This window comes from Crinia signifera, chromosome 11, assembly GCF_055691185.1.
Source record: "Crinia signifera chromosome 11, ASM5569118v1, whole genome shotgun sequence".
NCBI classification, from domain to species: Eukaryota; Metazoa; Chordata; class Amphibia; order Anura; family Myobatrachidae; genus Crinia; species Crinia signifera.
Window position 1 is genome coordinate 60,146,547 of NC_139227.1, and position 20,563 is coordinate 60,167,109.

General features: G+C 48.8%; 1 protein-coding gene across 3 annotated transcripts in view; it reads right to left on the reverse strand.

Annotated features, from left to right (window-relative positions):
• Window positions 1–1,339: 1,339 nt before the first annotated feature.
• The window catches only part of DRC7 (dynein regulatory complex subunit 7), a 224,720-nt gene continuing 205,496 nt past the window's right edge, over window positions 1,340–20,563 (reverse strand). For all 3 annotated transcript variants that reach the window (XM_083164885.1, XM_083164887.1, XM_083164886.1), the window contains 4 exons: window positions 4,134–4,244; window positions 3,857–4,051; window positions 2,767–2,906; window positions 1,340–1,594 (listed from right to left, as the gene is read on the reverse strand). In XM_083164885.1, coding sequence (XP_083021011.1) covers window positions 1,504–1,594; window positions 2,767–2,906; window positions 3,857–4,051; window positions 4,134–4,244 — 537 coding nt within the window. In that variant the 3' untranslated portion in view covers window positions 1,340–1,503. The remainder of the gene's footprint in view (window positions 1,595–2,766; window positions 2,907–3,856; window positions 4,052–4,133; window positions 4,245–20,563) is intronic.

Sequence of the window (20,563 nt, forward strand, 5' to 3'; positions counted from 1 at the left end):
TACCTGATGTCATGGCATTGTACACCCTCTAAAATCGCATCGCATGCGATTTTACGGGAGGTGCGATGCGATCCCCCGGGGCTAAGAGCAGTGAATAAATTACATAGGAAAATCGCATTGCATGCCCCTTAAAATGGCCCATGCGATGCAATATGATTTCCCTAAGTAACCGTACGTAAGCTAATTGGGCGCCCAACTAACATATAAGTACCAACAACTCTCACCCTAACCCTCTGTCCCATGGTCACTGTCTACGCCACCTGTGTCACCCCTGTAGTATGTAAGCATTTACGAGCATGGGCCTACGCCCCCTAGCTTCACCTCATCTACTATAGTAGTAGTAGTAGTACGTTTATTTATAAGGCGCCGCAAAGTGTCCGCAGCGCCGTACATAGCAAACAAAAAAAAACAAATTACAAGGTAACGTACAGGGTGTGTTGAAAGATACAGTATAAATAGGGGTATAGCTGGTAGAACTAAAATCAGCATCAGTTCAGAAGTAGGTGTCAAAATTGTCAAGGAGACTGAAGATGAAGTGGAGGAAGGGAAGAACAGGACAGGAGCACAGGTGAGGTAATGAGGTAGGGTGAGTACGTGAGGAAGGAGGGCCCTGCTCATAAGAGTTAACATACTAAAAATAGGTGGGTGGACGAACAAAATACAATAGGATAAGTAGGAACGGAGGGGAACGGAGGCAGGATAGGAGGATCAAAAGAGGTTAGGAGGAGGGATAGGCTAGTCGAAAAAAGTGGGTTTTGAGGGAGCGCTTGAAGGAGGTAAGGGAATCAGATAGCCTGATGGGTGGCGGGAGGTTGTTCCAGTGCAGGGGGGCAGCGCGAGAGAAATCTTGGACACGGGAGTGGGAGGAGGTGATTAGGTGAGAGGTCAGTCGGCGGTCAGCGATGGAGCGAAGAGGACGGGAGGGAGTGTGGATAGAGATCAGTGAAGAGAGGTAGGGAGCTGTGGAGGAGGAGAGAGCCTTGTAGGTGGTGGTGAGGAGTTTAAAGAGAACTCGGAAAGGAATGGGGAGCCAGTGAAGAGATAAACAGAGGGGGGAGGCGGAGGTAGAGCGGCGGGAGAGGAAGATGAGCCTAGCAGCAGCGTTAAGAATGGATTGGAGACAAAACGCTAGCTCTCTGCCACCCTGCTGCTTATGTCGGTGTTATTACTACTTCCTATATCAGCACACAACACTAGCACTCTGCCGCGCTGCTGCTTATGTCGGTGTTATGACAGCTGATGCAGCCACGTTTATATACCATGTGCTTGTCCTACATTGTTTTCTCCTGTGTTTATGTAATCAGTTATGTGCTGTGGATTCCTAATGATGCCACATAAATAAACGATAATAATTATTTTATTAATATATCGCTAGCAGAATCCGTTACGCCTTATTGCACCACAGACTTGAGGACGACAGCTCACTCCTTCCCAGGGCAAGTATTATTTAGTCCTTAATGTTTATTAATAACGAGCAGAAGTGGGACAGTAGTGTTGCAGGGACTACGGCAGAAGCAGCGGCTCGCTCAGACGGGGGTCCTTGTGAAGCCGTTCCTCCATAGACAGGTATTTCTGAGGGGCGAGTTCCTTGTGTCTGAGGAGAGAGATATAAAATCAGACATGCACCAGACCTGCCTGTAGGTGCTGTAATAGACCCTGGATATGGGAAGGGGCCCCCTATCTTCGCAGTAGCGTACGCAGGGGGTGTTTCTGAGTACCCAGAAACCCCCCAAGGAGTCTAAGAGACTTAGGCTGAAAGCTGAGGGTCCCCTCTTTCCATGGGTACCAGAATTGTAAAAATCGGCCCTTGGGAACCGGATATATCTGACTTCAAAGCTGTGGTCCCCATCCAAGCCTGTTAATTGTTATTCCCAGTCAGATATTTCAGGTTCTGTCTGACATAGAGTTTTTCTGAGGGTATATTCCAAAATCTGGGACTCTCCCCCTTTGATGGACACTAGTAGCTTGTCTCTACTATTCCCAGAACCAGAGATATCAGCCTTCCAGCAGCTGGTTACTGCTACAGCTCCACACACCTGGTATGTAGTTTTATATACTCGTTGGCAGATTGCTCTGCCTCCTGAACTCTGATCCCCTAGTCCCCAATACCGTTTGGTAGGTGGGATTCTCTAGTTTTTAATTCCATTAAAATCTAAGAAATCTATTTCCGGGAACTGGAGTTATCTGAGGTCAAGCAAGCTGTCCTACCACCAGAAAATTATGAATAATGAGCCCACTCCACTATACACCCCTCCTCTGCATATTAAACATCCTCTACCACCCTGGAAGTTATGTATCAGGACCCCTTCATTCAGCCCAATGCCCCCTTCTCCCACCATCTGTGCAGTTAAGGGGCAATTAGTGGAAATGACTGATCCAGGCCCTACATGCAGAGCGGTTGATATAATACCCCCTACCACCCGCAGGAGGATCGGTAGGGGCACCAATACATTGCTATGCCCAGGGGTCTACACTGCTGTTGACACCCCTGTATATATATATATATATATATATATATATTTTTTTTTTAATTATTATTATTATTTATAAACATTTGGTCTATCTATAATACTTTAAATGACCCGGCATATACTGGGTCACCTAAGTGTCCATCTCCGTGCTTTGCTCCGCCCCTCTGGAAACCCCCTCCTGAAAATCCTACGTTTGCCACTGCTTCAGTAGCCCACCTAAATGTTTTACCTGTCCCTATGACAATGCTAGGCCTTACTACAGCCAGGAGGACACCTGGGTTACAGGGGATGTCACCTGTTTAGTCGGCTCTCCAGGATGTGGATACGGAACATGGCCTCTGAGCAATACTCCATGTAAGTGTCCTCGTCATCCTTGCACATGGACAGTTGGTTCTGCTGGTACCACTGCTGCTTCTTCTGCAGCTCCTGAGTTTCCTGGGAAGGAGAGAAAACCTTTAAATCATGTGGAATCCCAGAGACATCTGGGGCCAAATGTAATGGGGTGAGAGTTTCAGAAAGTGAGAGATTTTGGGAAAGTTTTCCCATTTTTTTTTAAAGCAGCAATCAATTTTATGGCAAAATCAACCTGGTTTTGCAGTGTAATTGATTGCTGCTTTAAAAAAATGGGAACACTCTCCCAAAATCTCTCACTTTCTGAAACTCTCACCCTATTACATTTGGCCCCTGGTGTCTGCATCACCACCTCCATAGATCTCTGTAAGGTGCCCATACCCCTGCTGCAGGGCCTTCAGTAATAGAAGCAGCACTCAACCCTCCTGCGGGACCGTTGGTAACAGAAGCAGCATCCGCCCCTGCTGCGGGACCGTCGTAGCTCTGTAAGCACAATATGGAGGGTTCCCTACTGGGATTGGACTATGAACAGAGCCATGCGCCATGTGCCTGCAATGACAGACCATGGACTCTGACCATCACGTGTAGTGCCACTGAGCTGGGGTATAATAATTACTACGGTCAGTAGATATATTGGGTGAGATTTAATGCCACCCAAGTTCAGTGGTAGTGCGAGCTGTCAGCCGAATACGGACGTTTTTTTTAAGGGAAATGAACTTACAAGGCTTGGTTTTGCCTTGTAAGTTAATTCCAATTTAAAAAAAACGTCCTAGTTTGGCGGACAGCTCGCACTGCCGCTGAACTCGGGCGGCATTAAATCTCACCCATTGTGTTAGCCACTTACCAAAACTGTGCTCCAGCTGGATAATCTGGAAAACATGCCCTGTTAGGGTTCCATGAGAAACCTGCTTTATGGATTTACTGTTCCTCTCCTGGCATCTGCACTGTGTGAGGGACACAGGGCACCCAGGAGACAGAATGGAGCTGAGGACTATGCTACTGTGCCGGCTCTGGCTGTCCGTAGCCTCAGTTACCTTTTCAAAGCGAGCTTGAATCAGATTTGCTTTTTCTATTAGGCGCTGCTTCAGGTCACTCAGACAGTCGTCCTTCACTTGGTGAGCCTGCCCGCGTGTCAGCCTCTCGGGTTCTCCTACCTGAGCCAGGGACGGTGCCAGGTAATCGGATTCCAGCACCGCACATAGTTTCTGCTCCTCCTGCAGAGAGCGCTTCTGTGAAAGGGGAATAACACTGCATTAACGAAAGACACTATGTGCATGGAACAGATCCAACCCAGGTCCCCTAGATTCTCACCTCAGCTTCCCTCTGCTCCTTACTCTTCTCATTTCTGTCTGTGTCATATATGGAAACCGTGAGCTGCGGATCTGCCTCTTCCTGAGAGCGAGTGGCAAGGACACCTAGTACCTGCCATGGGGGAAGGGGGGAATGACAGAATAATGTCTGGTCACCGTATACTGCCCGCACCTTACATAGTACATGTAACTGTCATATATGGTAAAAGTGATCTGCCTCTTCCTGAGAGAGCGGAGGGGACACCTAGTACCTGCCATGGGGGGAACAGAGAATAATGTCTGGTCGCCGTGTCCGCACCTTACATAGTACATGTAACGGTCATATATCATACCTCCCAACTTCTTGGCTGCTGGAATAGGGACACTGCGCGCCCGGAAAGGGATGGGGCCTATGCAAATGAGGGTGCGTCTTATGCAAATTAGCCGTGGCCCCATTTTTGACCGCGAATAGACGCTGTGCACATGCGCACAGTGTCTATTCATTCAGCTTGGGGGGGCTCCCAACTGCCACCCCCCGCAGCGGGACAATGCCGGCCGCGGGTGGGACAGCGGGAAAGGACCCGAAAATCGGGACTGTCCCGCTGAAATCGTGACACTTGGGAGGTATGCATATATGGTAACCGTGATCTGCCGCTACCTGAGATTGAGCGGAGAGGACACCTAGTACCTGTCATGGAGGGGACAGAGAATAATGTCTGGATAACCGTGTTACATAGTACATGTAACTGTCATATATGGTAAACGTGATCTGCCTCTTCCTGGCAAACATGGAGGACACCTAGTACCTGCCATCAGGGCAGGCGACAGGGGGAGTCAAGGGGGACAAGTGTGACGGGCCCCCGAGATAGGAAGGGCCCCAGAGCTTCCATGCCTGGGCACGGCCACTGCCTGTACTAGCTGGCCTGTCAGTGACCCTTGCGGGCCGGCTGTCTACTGTGCACCATCTGTTTTTTGCTGAGTCTGACAAACTCACTGTGTGCCATCTACTGTGTGTGCACCCTGCTACTTGGCGCTCAGAGCCATCTACTCTGTGTGTGTGCACGGCCTGGTGCCACAGGCGCACAGCCTTACCCACCGCTGGTGTTGTGGCCTCAGTCTCTGGCTCCTGTACTTTTACTGCACATGCGGGGGTCGTCTGTTCCGCACTCTGCGAAAGACCTGCCCTGCCTGCTCATAGTGCTCAGCATTCTTTTGTGAAAGTGACAGGCCAGCAGCAGCTGGAGCCAGCAGGAAGCAGCAGCAGGAGCCAAGTCAGCAGGACTGAGAATGAGAGAAGTCCGCACCTGAGAGCAGGATCTGGAGCAGCAAAAGGTTAAATGAGGCTCATGCAGAAGAGCGTTGTGCGGATTTGGAATTAGGTGGGAGGCCCCAGAAATATCATTGTACAGGGCCCCAAGATTTCTGTTGCCAGCCCTGCCTGCCATGGGGGGAGGGACAGAGAATAATGTCTGGTCACCGTATACTGCCCGCACCTTATATAGTACATGTAACTGTCATATATGGTAACCATGATCTGCCTCTTCATGAGAGCGAGCGGAGAGGACACCTAGTACCAGTCGGGGGGGACAGGGAATAATGTCTGGTCACCGTGTCTGCACCTTACATAGTACATGTAACTGTCATATATGGTAACCGTGATCTGCCTCTTCCTGAGAGCGAGCGGAGAGGACACCTAGTACCTGCCATGGGGGGGTACAGATAATAATGTCTGGTCACCGTGTCTGCACCTTACATAGTACATGTAACCGTCATATATGGTAACGGTGATCTGCCTCCTCCTGGCAAACAGAGAGGACACCTAGTACCTGCCATGGGGGACGGGGGGGGGGACGGACGGACAGAGAATAATGTCTGGTCACTGGATACTGCCCGCACCTTACATAGAACATGTAACTGTCATATATGGTAACTGATCTGCTTCTTCTTGAGAGCGAGCGGAGAGGACACCTAGTACCTGCCATGGAGGGGACAGAGAATAATGTCTGGTCACTGTATACTGCCCGCACCTTAAATAATACATGTAACTGTCATATATGGTAACCGTGATTTGCCTCTTCCTGAGAGCGAGCGGAGAGGGCACCTAGTACCTGCCATGAGGGGGACAGAGAATAATGTCTGGTCACGGTATACTGCCCGCACCTTACATAGTACATGTAACTGTCATATATGGTCAACGTGATCTGCCTCTTCCTAAGAGAGAGAGGAGAGGACACCTAGCACCTGCCATGGGGGGAACAGAGAATAATGTCTGGTCACCGTGTCCGCACCTTACATAGTACATGTAACGGTCATATATCATACCTCCCAACTTCTTGGCTGCTGGAATAGGGACACTCGCGCGGCAAAGCCCGGAAAGGGGTGGGGCCTATGCAAATGAGGGTGCATCTTATGCAAATTAGCCACGGCCCCATTTTTGCCCGCGAATAGACGCTGTGCACATGCGCACAGTGTCTATTCAATCAGCTTGGGGGGGCACGCAACTGCCACCCCCCGCAGTGGGACAATGCCGGCCGCGGGTGGGACAGCGGGAAAGGACCCAAAAATCGGGACTGTCCCGCTGAAATCATGACACTTGGGAGGTATGCATATATGGTAACCGTGATCTGCCTCTACCTGAGATTGAGCAGAGAGGACACCTAGTACCTGCCATGGAGGGGACAGAGAATAATGTCTGGTCACCGTATACTGCCCGCACCTTATATAGTACATGTAACTGTCATATATGGTAACCATGATCTGCCTCTTCATGAGAGCGAGCGGAGAGGACACCTAGTACCAGCCGGGGGGGACAGGGAATAATGTCTGGTCACCGTGTCTGCACCTTACATAGTATATGTAACTGTCATATATGGTAACCGTGATCTGCCTCTTCCTGAGAGCGAGCGGAGAGGACACCTAGTACCTGCCATGGGGGGGTACAGATAATAATGTCTGGTCACCGTGTCTGCACCTTACATAGTACATGTAACCGTCATATATGGTAACGGTGATCTGCCTCCTCCTGGCAAACAGAGAGGACACCTAGTACCTGCCATGGAGGGGACAGAGAATAATGTCTGGTCACCGTATACTGCCCGCACCTTATATAGTACATGTAACTGTCATATATGGTAACCATGATCTGCCTCTTCATTAGAGCGAGCGGAGAGGACACCTAGTACCAGCCGGGGGGGACAGGGAATAATGTCTGGTCACCGTGTCTGCACCTTACATAGTACATGTAACTGTCATATATGGTAACCATGATCTGCCTCTTCCTGAAAGCGAGCGGAGAGGACACCTAGCACCTGCCATGGGGGGAACAGAGAATAATGTCTGGTTACCGTGTCCGCACCTTACATAGTACATGTAACTGTCATATATGGTAAACATGATCTGCCTCTTCCTGAGAGCGAGCGGAGAGGACACCTAGTACCTGCCATGGAGGGGACAGAGAATAATGTCTGGTTACCGTGTCCGCACCTTACATAGTACATGTAACTGTCATATATGGTAACGGTGATCTGCCTCTTCCTGGCAAACAGAGAGGACACCTAGTACCTGCCATGGGGGGGGGGCTACAGAGAATAATGTCTGGTCACTGGATACTGCCCGCACCTTACATAGAACATGTAACTGTTATTTATGGTAACCATGATCTGCCTCTTCCTGAGAGCGAGCGGAGAGGACACCTAATACCTGCCATGGGGGGTGGGGTAAGAGAATATTGTCTGGTTACCGTATCCGCACCTTACATAGTACATGTAACGGTCATATATGGTAACTGTGATCTGCTTCTTCTTGAGAGCGAGCGGAGAGGACACCTAGTACCTGCCATGGAGGGGACAGAGAATAATGTCTGGTCACTGTATACTGCCCGCACCTTACATAGTACATGTAACTGTCATATGTGGTAACCGTGATCTGCCTCTTCCTGAGAGCGAGCGGAGAGGGCACCTAGTACCTGCCATGGGGGGAGACAGAGAATAATGTCTGGTCACGGTATACTGCCTGCACCTTACATAGTAGATGTAACTGTCATATATGGTAACCGTGATCTGCCTCTTCCTGAGAGCGAGCGGAGAGGACACCTAGTACCTGCCATGGGGGGGTACAGATAATAATGTCTGGTTACCGTGTCCGCACCTTACATAGTACATGTAACTGTCATATATGGTAAACACGATCTGCCTCTTCCTGAGAGTGAGCGGAGAGGACACCTAGTACCTGCCATGGAGGGGACAGAGAATAATGTCTGGTTACCGTATCCGCACCTTACATAGTACATGTAACCGTCTTATATGGTAACGGTGATCTGCCTCTTCCTGAGAGCAAGCGGAGAGGACACCTAGTACCTGCCATGAGGGGTGGGGGGGGACAGAGAATATTGTCTGGTCACCGTATGCTGCCCGCACCTTACATAGTATATGTAACTGTCATTTATGGTAACCATGATCTGCCTCTTCCTGAGAGCGAGCGGAGAGGACACCTAGTACCTGCCATGGGGGGTGGGGGGACGACAGAGAATAATGTCTGGTCACCGTGTCCGCACCTTACATAGTATATGTAACTGTCATATATGGTAAACGTGATCTGCCTCTTCCTGAGAGAGCGGAGGGGACACCTAGTACCTGCCATGGGGGGAACAGAGAATAATGTCTTGTCACTGTATACTGCCCGCACCTTACATAGTACATGTAACTGTCATATATGGTAACCGTGATCTTCCTCTTCCTAAGAGCGAGCGGAGAGGACACCTAGTACCTGCCATGGGGGGGACAGAGAATAATGTCTGGTCACTGTATACTGCCCGCACCTTACATAGTAGGGGGTATGAAAAGGTCGTAGGACGCGTACCGCTGCGCTCGCAACGCTTCGGGTTGCCGTTTATAGTGGGGGTGGTACAGTAACAAATGCCCTTTGGGGTGCATTTAACATGATTTTAACACATGTCAATGATTTCTGTGAAAACGGCATTGTGTTGCATCGCATGCGATGGCATGCGATGCGATTTTTTCCTGTGCGATGCCCATCGTGGGAGCCGTGATACTCCACAAGTACCCATGTAATGGTCATATATGGTAACCATGATCTGCCTCTTCATGAGAGCGAGCGGAGAGGACACCTAGTACCTGCCATGGAGGGGACAGAGAATAATGTCTGGATAACCGTGTCCGCGCCTTACATAGTACATGTAACTGTCATATATGGTAAACGTGATCTGCCTCTTCCTGGCAAACAGAGAGGACACCTAGTACCTGCCGTGGGGGGAGGGGGGGGGACAGAGAATAATGTCTAGTCACCGTATACTGCCCGCACCTTACATAGTACATGTAACTGTCATATATGGTAACCATGATCTGCCTCTTCATGAGAGCGAGCGGAGAGAACACCTAGTACCAGCCGGGGGGGGAAGGGAATAATGGGGCAGATGTATTAAGCCTTAACAAGAGATAAATCCAAGGGTGATAAAGAGAGATAAACGTCCAGCCAATCACCTGCTAACTGCCATTGTTACAGGCTGTGTTTGAAAAAAGTCAGTAAGGAGGTGATTGGCTGGACGTTTATCTCTCTTTATCACAGTTGAATTTATCTCTTGTTGAGGCTTAATAGGTGAAATAGGGGGCGTGGGTTATTTTAAAAGGGGTGTGGCTTAATATAAGGGGAGTGGTCTAGCAGGAAAACAATTACCTTACAACTCACTTTTGCAACCTGCATGTCCAGACATTGGTTACCGCATGAATTGTCATTGTCCTCCCGCACTTAAGTTGGCTGGCTGAAGTCCACACAGTGACATAAAAATATAAAGGCCCACACAGTTACCTAGTACGCCTCACAGATCAAGGCCAAACAATGACAGGCTACTTAAATCATTATACACTTTTTATCCGTGATGCCAATTACACATTACGCCGCACACTGTGATGACAATTACATATTACGCCGCACACCATAATGACAATTACACATTATGTCGCACGCTGTGATGACAATTACATATTACACCGCACACCATGATGGCAATTACACAATACTCCCCACAACGTAATGCCTATTACACATTATGCCCCACGCGCCGCTGCCGCACAACTGATGCCGTTTACTAATATGCCTCCACAATGCCAGATATGCCCTCACAGTGCCATACATATATGCCCCCACAGTGCCACACACATGCCCCCACAGTGACACACATATATGCCCCCACAGTGCCATACATATATGCCCCCACAGTGGCAGATATGCCCCCACAGTGCCACACATATATGCCCCCACAGTGCTACATATATGCCCCCACAGTGCCATGCAGATATGCCCCCACAGTGCCACACATATGCCCCCACAGTGACAGCTATGCCCCCACAGTGCCAGCTATGCCCCCACAGTGCCAAATATGCCCCCACAGTGCCACATATATGCCCCCACAGTGCCACACATGCCCCCACAGTGCCAGATATGCCCCTACAGTGCCACACATATGCCCCCACAGTGCCACACATATGCCCCCACAGTGCCACACATATATGCCCCCACAGTGCCACACATATATGCCCCCACAGTGCCACACATATATGTCCCCACAGTGCCATATATATGCCCCCACAGTGACCCCACATATGCCCCTGCAGTGTCACACATATGCCCCCACAGTGCCACATATATGCCCACACAGTGCCACATATATGCCCCCACACTGCCACACATATGCCCCCCTCAGTGCCAGAATATTATATCCCAGCAGCAGCACAACTCACCGTCACTGCTGCTGGGGATAGCAGAGTCAGTCCGGGTCTCCGAGTCCTCCTCCAGTGCCCCCGCCGCTGCTGCTGCTTCCCAGGGGAAGGGGAGCGCATAGCGTGTCTCTCCTTCCCCTTCACTATGTCCCGACCCAGCCAATCATACCTCGCAGGCTGGCTCCTGATTGGCTGCCGGCCCGCGAGCTGATTGGCTAACAGCCCAGTGACACAGCCAAGGGCAGGAGAGACGCTCTATGCGCATCTCTCCCCCCTCCAAACGGAATCTGTGGCTGAGGCGGCAGACGGGGAGAGGCGGAGGAAGGGTGGGAAGCTGCCGTGCGCCCCGGCTGTTCAACAGAGGCGGACAAGCCGTGCGGCGCCCCGGGCAGCTGCACGGCTTGTCCGCCTCTAGAAACGGCCCTGCGTGTAGCATGCGACAACATGGTAAACGTGATCTGCCTCTTCCTGAGAGCGAGTGGAGAGGACACCTAGTACCTGCCATGGGGGGGACAGAGAATAATGTCTGGTCACCGTGTCCGCATGTTACATAGTACATGTAACTGTCATATATGGTAACGGTGATCTGCCTCTTCCTGGTAAACAGAGAGGACACCTAGTACCTGCCATGGGGGGGGGGCAGGGACAGAGAATAATGTCTGGTCACTGTATACTGCCCGCACCTTACATAGTACATGTAACTGTCATTTATGGTAACCATGATCTGCCTCTTCATGAGAGAGAGCGGAGAGGACACCTAATACCTGCCATGGGGTGTGTGGGGGGGGGACAGAGAATAATGTCTGGTCACCGTATCCGCACCTTACATAGTACATGTAACGGTCATATATAGTAACTGTGATCTGCTTCTTCTTGAGAGTGAGCAGAGAGGACACCTAGTACCTGCCATGGAGGGGACAGAGAATAATGTCTGGTCACTGTATACTGCCCGCACCTTACATAGTACATGTAACTGTCATATATGGTAACCATGATCTGCCTCTTCCTGAGAGCGAGCGAAGAGGGCACCTAGTACCTGCCATGAGGGTAGGGGGGGGCGGGGTGAGACAGATAATAATGTCTGGTCACCGTATACTGCCCGCACCTTGTATAGTACATGTAACTGTCATTTACGGTAACCATGATCTGCCTCTTCCTGAGAGCGAGCGGAGAGGACACCTAGTACCTGCCATGGGGGGTGGGGGGGGGACAGAGAATAATGTCTGGTCACCGTATCCGCACCTTACATAGTACATGTAATGGTCATATATGGTAACTGATCTGCCTCTTCTTGAGAGCGAGCAGAGAGGACACCTAGTACATGCCATGGGGGGTGGGGGGACAGAGAATAATGTCTGGTCACCGTGTCCGCACCTTACATAGTACATGTAACTGTCATATATGGTAAACGTGATCTGCCTCTTTCTGAGACAGCGGAGGGGACACCTAGTACCTGCCATGGGGGGAACAGAGAATAAGGTCTGGTCACTATATACTGCCCGCACCTTACAATAGTACATGTAACTGTCATATATGGTAAACGTGATCTGCTTCTTCCTGAGAGAGTGGAGGGGACACCTAGTACCTGCCATGGGGGGGGGAACAGAGAATAAGGTCTGGTCACCATGTCCGCACCTTACATAGTACATTAAGGTGGCCATACATCAGAAAGATATTGTACCCAATCATACAATCTCAACTGATTGTAAGATGGATTGTATGCAGATTGTGTGCACATCTTATGTACATAATCATACAATCAATCAGCAGATGGATTGTATGACTGATTGTTAAGGTGGCCATACATCAGAAAGATATTGTACCCAATCATACAATCTCAACTGATTGTAAGATGGATTGTATGCAGATTGTGTGCACATCTTATGTACATAATCATACAATCCATCAGCAGATGGATTGTATGACTGATTGTAAGATGGATTGTATGCAGATTGTGTGCACATCTTGTGTACACAATCATGCAGTAGATGGATTGTATGATTGATTGTATGATCGATTGTGTGTAGATTGTGTGTCCAAAAACCACCAAGGACTGCCGGGGATTTCAAGGGAAATTGTACACAATCATGAGCGCAATCGATCTTAAGATCGATCTTTCTGATGTATGGCCAGCTTAAGATGGATTGTATGCAGATTGTGTGCACATCTTGTGTACACAATCATGCAGTAGATGGATTGTATGATTGATTGTATGATCGATTGTGTGTAGATTGTGTGTCCAAAAACCACCAAGGACTGCCGGGGATTTCAAGGGAAATTGTACACAATCATGAGCGCAATCGATCTTAAGATCGATCTTTCTGATGTATGGCCAGCTTAACTGTCATATTGTCACAATCCTGCCAGAACTCTGTACATTTGTCCTGTCATACCAGCCTGCTGCAGCAAGACTATCATATAATCTGAACCTGTGCTAGTAATGAGCACCTGGGTGAGCCTGAATCAACCATTAACTCTATAATTACCTGCTAAATGGAATCATGCAAGTTCCCTGTTAGCTTCACCCAGAGACTGTTTCAGGTGTTGTCAATCCTTATCACCCGGCTGCCCAATCAGGGCTGCTCTGAGGGGATATCCTCTCAGCTCTGCATGAACCCATTGCTTGTGCATCGTCGCTTCAAGCTCCATGCTGAAGGAGCTCTCCCTGAATGGGTTCCCTGGTTCTAACCACCCTGGCTGCAGCTCCTGTGACTCCTAGTGTCTGCATCCAGCTATCCTGCACTGCTGGCATCCCCAGCTTCCAGCTATCCTGCACTGCTGGCATCCCCAGCTTCCAGCTATCCTGCACTGCTGGCATCCCCAGCTTCCAGCTATCCTGCACTGCTGGCATCCCCAGCTTCCAGCTATCCTGCACTGCTGGCATCCCCAGCTTCCAGCTATCCTGTACTGCTGGCATCCCCAGCTTCCAGCTAGCCTGCACCTTTGCTCCGCCTGCATCCAGCACCTGTGATCCGTCTGCACCTGTGCCCCGTCTGCAGCCTGCACCTGTGCACCTGGTCTGCATCCTGCTACTCCGTTGTTTCTCGGTAGCTCTCCCAGAGACTATTGCAGACTTTGTGCCATCTTCTGTGCCAATTTCCTATTGTACAATAAACATCATTCATCTTATCCACACGCCTTCAGTCTCCATTTCCATTGGTAGTCAGCTAACCACCAAGGTCACTCCCGGGTCCCAATCCCCAGTCGTGACAGAATGCACAAGCCAATGGACCTAGCTAGTGACTTTAAAATGGTTATGCAAAATCTGACAGCAATACCAATGGAAACCTACCACCACTCACTTATTCAGCTACAAGAACTCTTGGCAAAAAATATTCCCATCATTTTACACATTACTAAATTACACTCCTGAGGTTGTCAAATCCACCAGTTACAGTTAGAAGTTGCAAGGAACCTCAGATGCCCTGAAGGTGAAATCTGAAAGGCCTTCCAACCTTCACAGTGAAATCCCTGTCCAGGGCAAGCGGAGATCCCAACTTTCTGAATCTGAACGCCAAAGAAGCAGGTTACTCAATTTATGTTTCTACTGTGGTGATCCAGACCACTTCATTGAGAATTGTTCCCTCCGCAAACCCAAGAACAAAGTGACTCTGACCACATCCCGTCTTCAGCTTCTGTCTCCGGCCCCGAGTGGGGGGCTTCCGTCTACGGCCCCGAGTAGGGGTTCAGAGCCCCAAGTGGGGATCCGCAGTCTTCAGCCCCAAGTGGGGGTCCGCAGCCTTCAGCCCCAAGAGTCCTGTGTCCACTCCGGTTCCAGCCGGTTCAAATACCTCCATGAATGATCCGGTTCCAGCCGTCAGTCAGGAGGCTCATTCGGTTCCAGCCGATTCAGTCACCTCTGGACCTCACCCGGTCTCATCCGTCAGTCCAGAGTCCACTCCGGCCCCAGCCGGTTCAAGTACCTCCATTGATGATCCGGTTCCAGCCGTCAGTCTGGAGGCTCATTCGGTTCCAGTCGATTCCGACATCTCTTGACCTCATCCGGTCTCATCCGTCAGTCCAGAGTCCACTCCGGCCCCAGCCGGTTCAAGTACCTCCATTGATGATCCGGTTCCAGCCGTCAGTCAGGAGGCTCATTCGGTTCCAGCCGATTCAGTCACCTCTGGACCTCACCCGGTCTCATCCGTCAGTCCAGAGTCCACTCCGGCCCCAGCCGGTTCAAGTACCTCCATTGATGATCCGGTTCCAGCCGTCAGTCTGGAGGCTCATTCGGTTCCAGTCGATTCCGACATCTCTTGACCTCATCCGGTCTCATCCGTCAGTCCAGAGTCCACTCCGGCCCCAGCCGGTTCAAGTACCTCCATTGATGATCCGGTTCCAGCCGTCAGTCAGGAGGCTCATTCGGTTCCAGCCGATTCCGACATCTCTGGACCTCATCCGGTCTCATCCGTCAGTCCAGAGTCCACTCCGGCCCCAGACGGTTCAAGTACCTCCATTGATGATCCGGTTCCAGCCGTCAGTCAGGAGGCTCATTCGGTTCCAGCTGATTCCGACCCGTCTGGACCTCATCCGGTCCCATCCGTCAACCCAGAGTCCCTGCCGGTACTAGCCGGTTCAAGTACCACCAGATGTCCTCCGGTTCCAGCCGGTCCAAGTTTGTCTACTTCCAAGTCAGTACCATCCTGCCCAGAGACTTTTGCAAATCTGTCTGATCCTGATAATTCCAGCCAGTCTTCTACTGTCTCTCACTCAGTTGAACAACCAGTTGGCACTCCAGAGACTCTACTTTGATGGAGATTTAGCTCAATTACGCATGATCGCCCATCATCTTCTCTCTGAAATGGAGTCCAATCCATCAACAAATATCACTCCAAGTAATACAGTCCGACATCTCTTTTGTTTTTCAGAGGCAAAGCCTTGGATTGGGCTAATACCTTTATAGAAACCAACAATCCCATCTTGAATGATCTTTCTGCATTTCTAAAATTAGTTCAACAAGAGTTTGTCACAAAACGAACTGGTTCAAAATCTTCACAAAAGTCTCAACCACTGAACATTGATTACATAGCCTTGTCTCCTGCTCCTCAAGATTCCTCTAAGTTTGCTAGTCCTCATCGTCTTCAAATTCTACACTATTTCTAGAGCCCTCTGTGGAAAATTCCAGTCCACGAAAGCCTGTATCCATGGACCTGAGAGTTGGCACTCTCTCTCTGTCTCATCCTCAAGTGGAACCTTCTATGGTACCTTGTCCCAACAAGTCTTCAGAAACCTCCAGTCAGAGCAAGGCGGTCCTAACTCTAGACATGGATTCTGATTCCGAGTATGATGAGGATAACGACTCTACCCCTTTCCTTGAAAATCCTGTTTCACCTTGCCATGTCTTACCTTTGAGAAAAATTCAGTTGGATGCTACAGATGGCTATCCGAAAGCCCCTGGATATCGTACAAGATTTAATTTGAGTCCTAGTCGTGCCTTAGCGTCAAGGGCCCGATCTTCTCGTCTCTCAGTTCCAGTCAAAAATACTTCAGTTATCCCTGATGAATATGATTCTACGTCTTACTCCAGTGGTCCTCTTCGTCCTAGTCAAGTGTTCCTTCTGGACGGAAGTCATCCTCATTATGTCCGAGGGAATGGGAATTCCGTTTACATCGATGATGGATGACTTTTCTTCACAGTTTCCTAAAGTGTCCGGTGGCCACCCGAAAAGAGGGGGGTAATGTCACAATCCTGCCAGAACTCTGTACATTTGTCCTGTCATACCAGCCTGCTGCAGCAAGACTATCATATAATCTGAACCTGTGCTAGTAATGAGCACCTGGGTGAGCCTGAATCAACCATTAACTCTATAATTACCTGCTAAATGGAATCATGCAAGTTCCCTGTTAGCTTCACCCAGAGACTGTTTCAGGTGTTGTCAATCCTAATCACCCGGCTGCCCAATCAGGGCTGCTCTGAGGGGATATCCTCTCAGCTCTGCATGAACCCATTGCTTGTGCATCGTCGCTTCAAGCTCCATGCTGAAGGAGCTCTCCCTGAATGGGTTCCCTGGTTCTAACCACCCTGGCTGCAACTCCTGTGACTCCTAGTGTCTGCATCCAGCTATCCTGCACTGCTGGCATCCCCAGCTTCCAGCTACCCTGCTGGCATCCCCAGCTTCCAGCTATCCTGCACTGCTGGCATCCCCAGCTTCCAGCTATCCTGCACTGCTGGCATCCCCAGCTTCCAGCTATCCTGCACTGCTGGCATCCCCAGCTTCCAGCTAGCCTGCACTGCTGGCATCCCCAGCTTCCAGCTAGCCTGCACTGCTGGCATCCCCAGCTTCCAGCTAGCCTGCACTGCTGGCATCCCCAGCTTCCAGCTATCCTGCACTGCTGGCATCCCCAGCTTCCAGCTATCCTGCACTGCTGGCATCCCCAGCTTCCAGCTATCCTGCACTGCTGGCATCCCCAGCTTCCAGCTAGCCTGCACTGCTGGCATCCTCAGCTTACAGCTAGCCTGCACTGCTGGCATCCCCAGCTTCCAGCTAGCCTGTACTGCTGGTATCCCCAGCTTCCAGCTAGCCTGCACCTGTGCCCCGTCTGCATCCTGCACCTGTGCCCCATCTGCATCCTGCACCTGTGCCCCGTCTGCATCCTGCACCTGGTCTGCATCCTGCTACTCCGTTGTTTCCCGGTAGCTCTCCCAGAGACTATTGCAGACTTTGTGTCATCTTCTGTGCCAATTTCCTATTGTACAATAAACATCATTCATCTTATCCACACGCCTTCAGTCTCCATTTCCATTGGTAGTCAGCTAACCACCAAGGTCACTCCCGGGTCCCAATCCCCAGTCGTGACACATATATGGTAAACGTGATCTGCCTCTTCCTGAGAGCAAGAGGAGAGGACACCTAGTACCTGCCATGGGGGGGACAGAGAATAATGTCTGGTCACTGTATACTGCCCGCACCTTACATAGTAGATGTAACTGTCATATATGGTAACCGTGATCTGCCTCTTCTTGAGAGCAAGCAGAGCGGACACCTAGTACCTGCCATGGAGGGGACAGAGAATAATGTCTGGTCACTGTATACTGCCCGCACCTTACATAGTACATGTAAGTGTCATTTATGGTAACCATGACCTGCCTCTTCCTGAGAGCGAGCAGAGAGGACACCTAGTACCTGCCATGGGGGGTGGGGGGGACAGAGAATAATGTCTGGTCACCGTATCTGCACCTTACATAGTACATGTAATGGTCATATATGGTAACTGTAATCTGCCTCTTCTTGAGAGCGAGCAGAGAGGACACCTAGTACCTGCCATGGAGGGGACAGAATAATGTCTGGTCACCGTGTCCGCACCTTACATAGTACATGTAACTGTCATATATGGTAAACGTGATCTGCCTCTTCCTGAGAGCGAGCGGGGAGGACACCTAGTACCTGTCATGGGGCATCTTACATAACATGTAACTGTCATAAATGGTGTCACGGACCCACCTGTGGCTTCTCCAGATACTTATATGGAGAAGAAAGGCAAATCAGTTTGAGTGTGACGCACTCCTTATTCACAAAATTGTCAAAATTTGACTAAAATACAAATATGTCTTTATTTAATTAGTACAGAACAAATATAATGGTAAGTATCACTTACAGGTCATCATTAGTTAGTAGGTAATCTCAAAATTTTTATTATTCATAAAATAATGCTTGACCCGATAATAAGTATCCCTGTATCAGGGATTTTAATGGCGAACAATTAAAATAAGATCGTAGATATAGAGAAAAAGAAATTATAGAAAGATTAAAATTAGTCTCTGTAGGCCGTTAGTATTGGATATTAGTGTTACGGTTCCTGTGAATATTACAGGTAAGTATGGTACATTCCTATAAGTTGAAATGTAGTTAAATAAATGGGTTTTATTCCCAAATTTGCATCTAATGTCGTTTTTTGCGCGTTTTTACAGAATAATCTCTTTCTACTTTTTACATATATGTGTTATATTCCAGTAATATCACATAGGAGGATGGGTGGTGACCTGCCGTACGGCCTAGTGAACCACTTCTTTCTTCAAATCCTATTGATCATATCAAAAAGGTCATACACATATCAGTAGAATGCGGGGTACTCAACAGTGAGCTCGCAGCAAATTGTCCAATCTGTGCTATAGATTTAACCAATTGGGTTTTATATATATTCATGCAAATTGATCAGATCAAATTGCTCAGTCTGTACTTTATATTTTGCAGGTAATTGTGCATATAGTTCTATTCAGATATTTTCTGCAGATGAGTCTGAGCAGATGTCAAATCTGTAATTGATAATTCATGTGTCAATTGCATGTCAAAATTAAATATAAATACGTTCTGGCATGCAATTTCAGCCGTCAGCAAAACGTCCACAATATAATAGGTAATTTATAAGTGGCTTTCTCAGTGTGTTAAACAATTAGTATCCAACATTATCATGGGCCGTGTAGCTAAGTTCTGTTTGTATAACAGTACTTCAAGTGTGACAGACGCTACAATGAGCGTTAGTTATACATTGTGTGTTTATCCACTTAATCATGGAAGCATCAGTACGTTTGCTGCCGATATATTAGGGTGATATGCCCAATTCGTGAAGCGCTAGTTATACACTGTGTATTTAACCAATTAATCATGGAAGCATAAGTACGTTTGCTGCCGATATATTAGGGTAATATGCCCAGTTCCTGGAGCGCTAGTCATACACTGTGTATTTAACCACTTAATCATGGAAGCATAAATACGTTTGCTGCCGATATATTAGGGTAATATGCCCAGTTCATGGAGCGCTAATCATACACTGTGTATTTAACCACTTAATCATGGAAGCATAAGTACGTTTGCTGCCGATATATTAGGGTGATATGCCCAGTTCATGGAGCGCTAGTCATACACTGTGCACTTAACCACTTAATCATGGAAGCATACGTACATTTGCTGCCGATATATTAGGGTGATATGCCCAGTTCGTGGAGCACTAATTATACACTTGTGTATTTGACCATTTAATCATGGAAGCATAAGTACGTTTGCTGCCGATATATTAGGGTGATATGCCCAGTTCGTGGAGCGCTAATTATACACAGTGTATTTCACCACTTAATCATGGAAGCACGTTAGCTATCGACATATTAGGGTGATATGCCCAGTTCGTGGATTGTGTGTTATAACCAATCACACATGCAATTTATTGTTTTCATATATATTTAAACACATTGGTCAATTACTGTCCGTCTTGGGATACACAATTATAGATAAATATATTTAAGCACATTGGTCAATTACTGTCCGCCTCATAGGAGATAGTTTCTATGTCACACATTCACATGCTCTTTAATAGAGCTTCTGTCATATGGTGAGTGGCTATCTGGACTGTACTAGCGCCCGAGCGCTCTCAGTACTTTGAGCGGCTAAACAGCCAGCGCTGTCCGGGGTCAGGTCACTGAGCTCTGCCTATGTTGCAGTGCCTCAGGTGCACCCCGCTCTCCCGTCTGTGACAGACGCTGCGCTGAGCGCTCGTTGCACGCTACACATTAGAATACAAAGTTATAGATACATTATTTCATTAGTATACATTTCAACTCAATTAACGGCTACAGAGCGAGCTGCCGATGCGCATTTCGCCTGTGTCGGCTTTTTCAAGGCTGAAAAAGCCGACACAGGCGAAATGCGCATCGGCAGCTCGCTCTGTAGCCGTTAATTGAGTTGAAATGTATACTAATGAAATAATGTATCTATAACTTTGTATT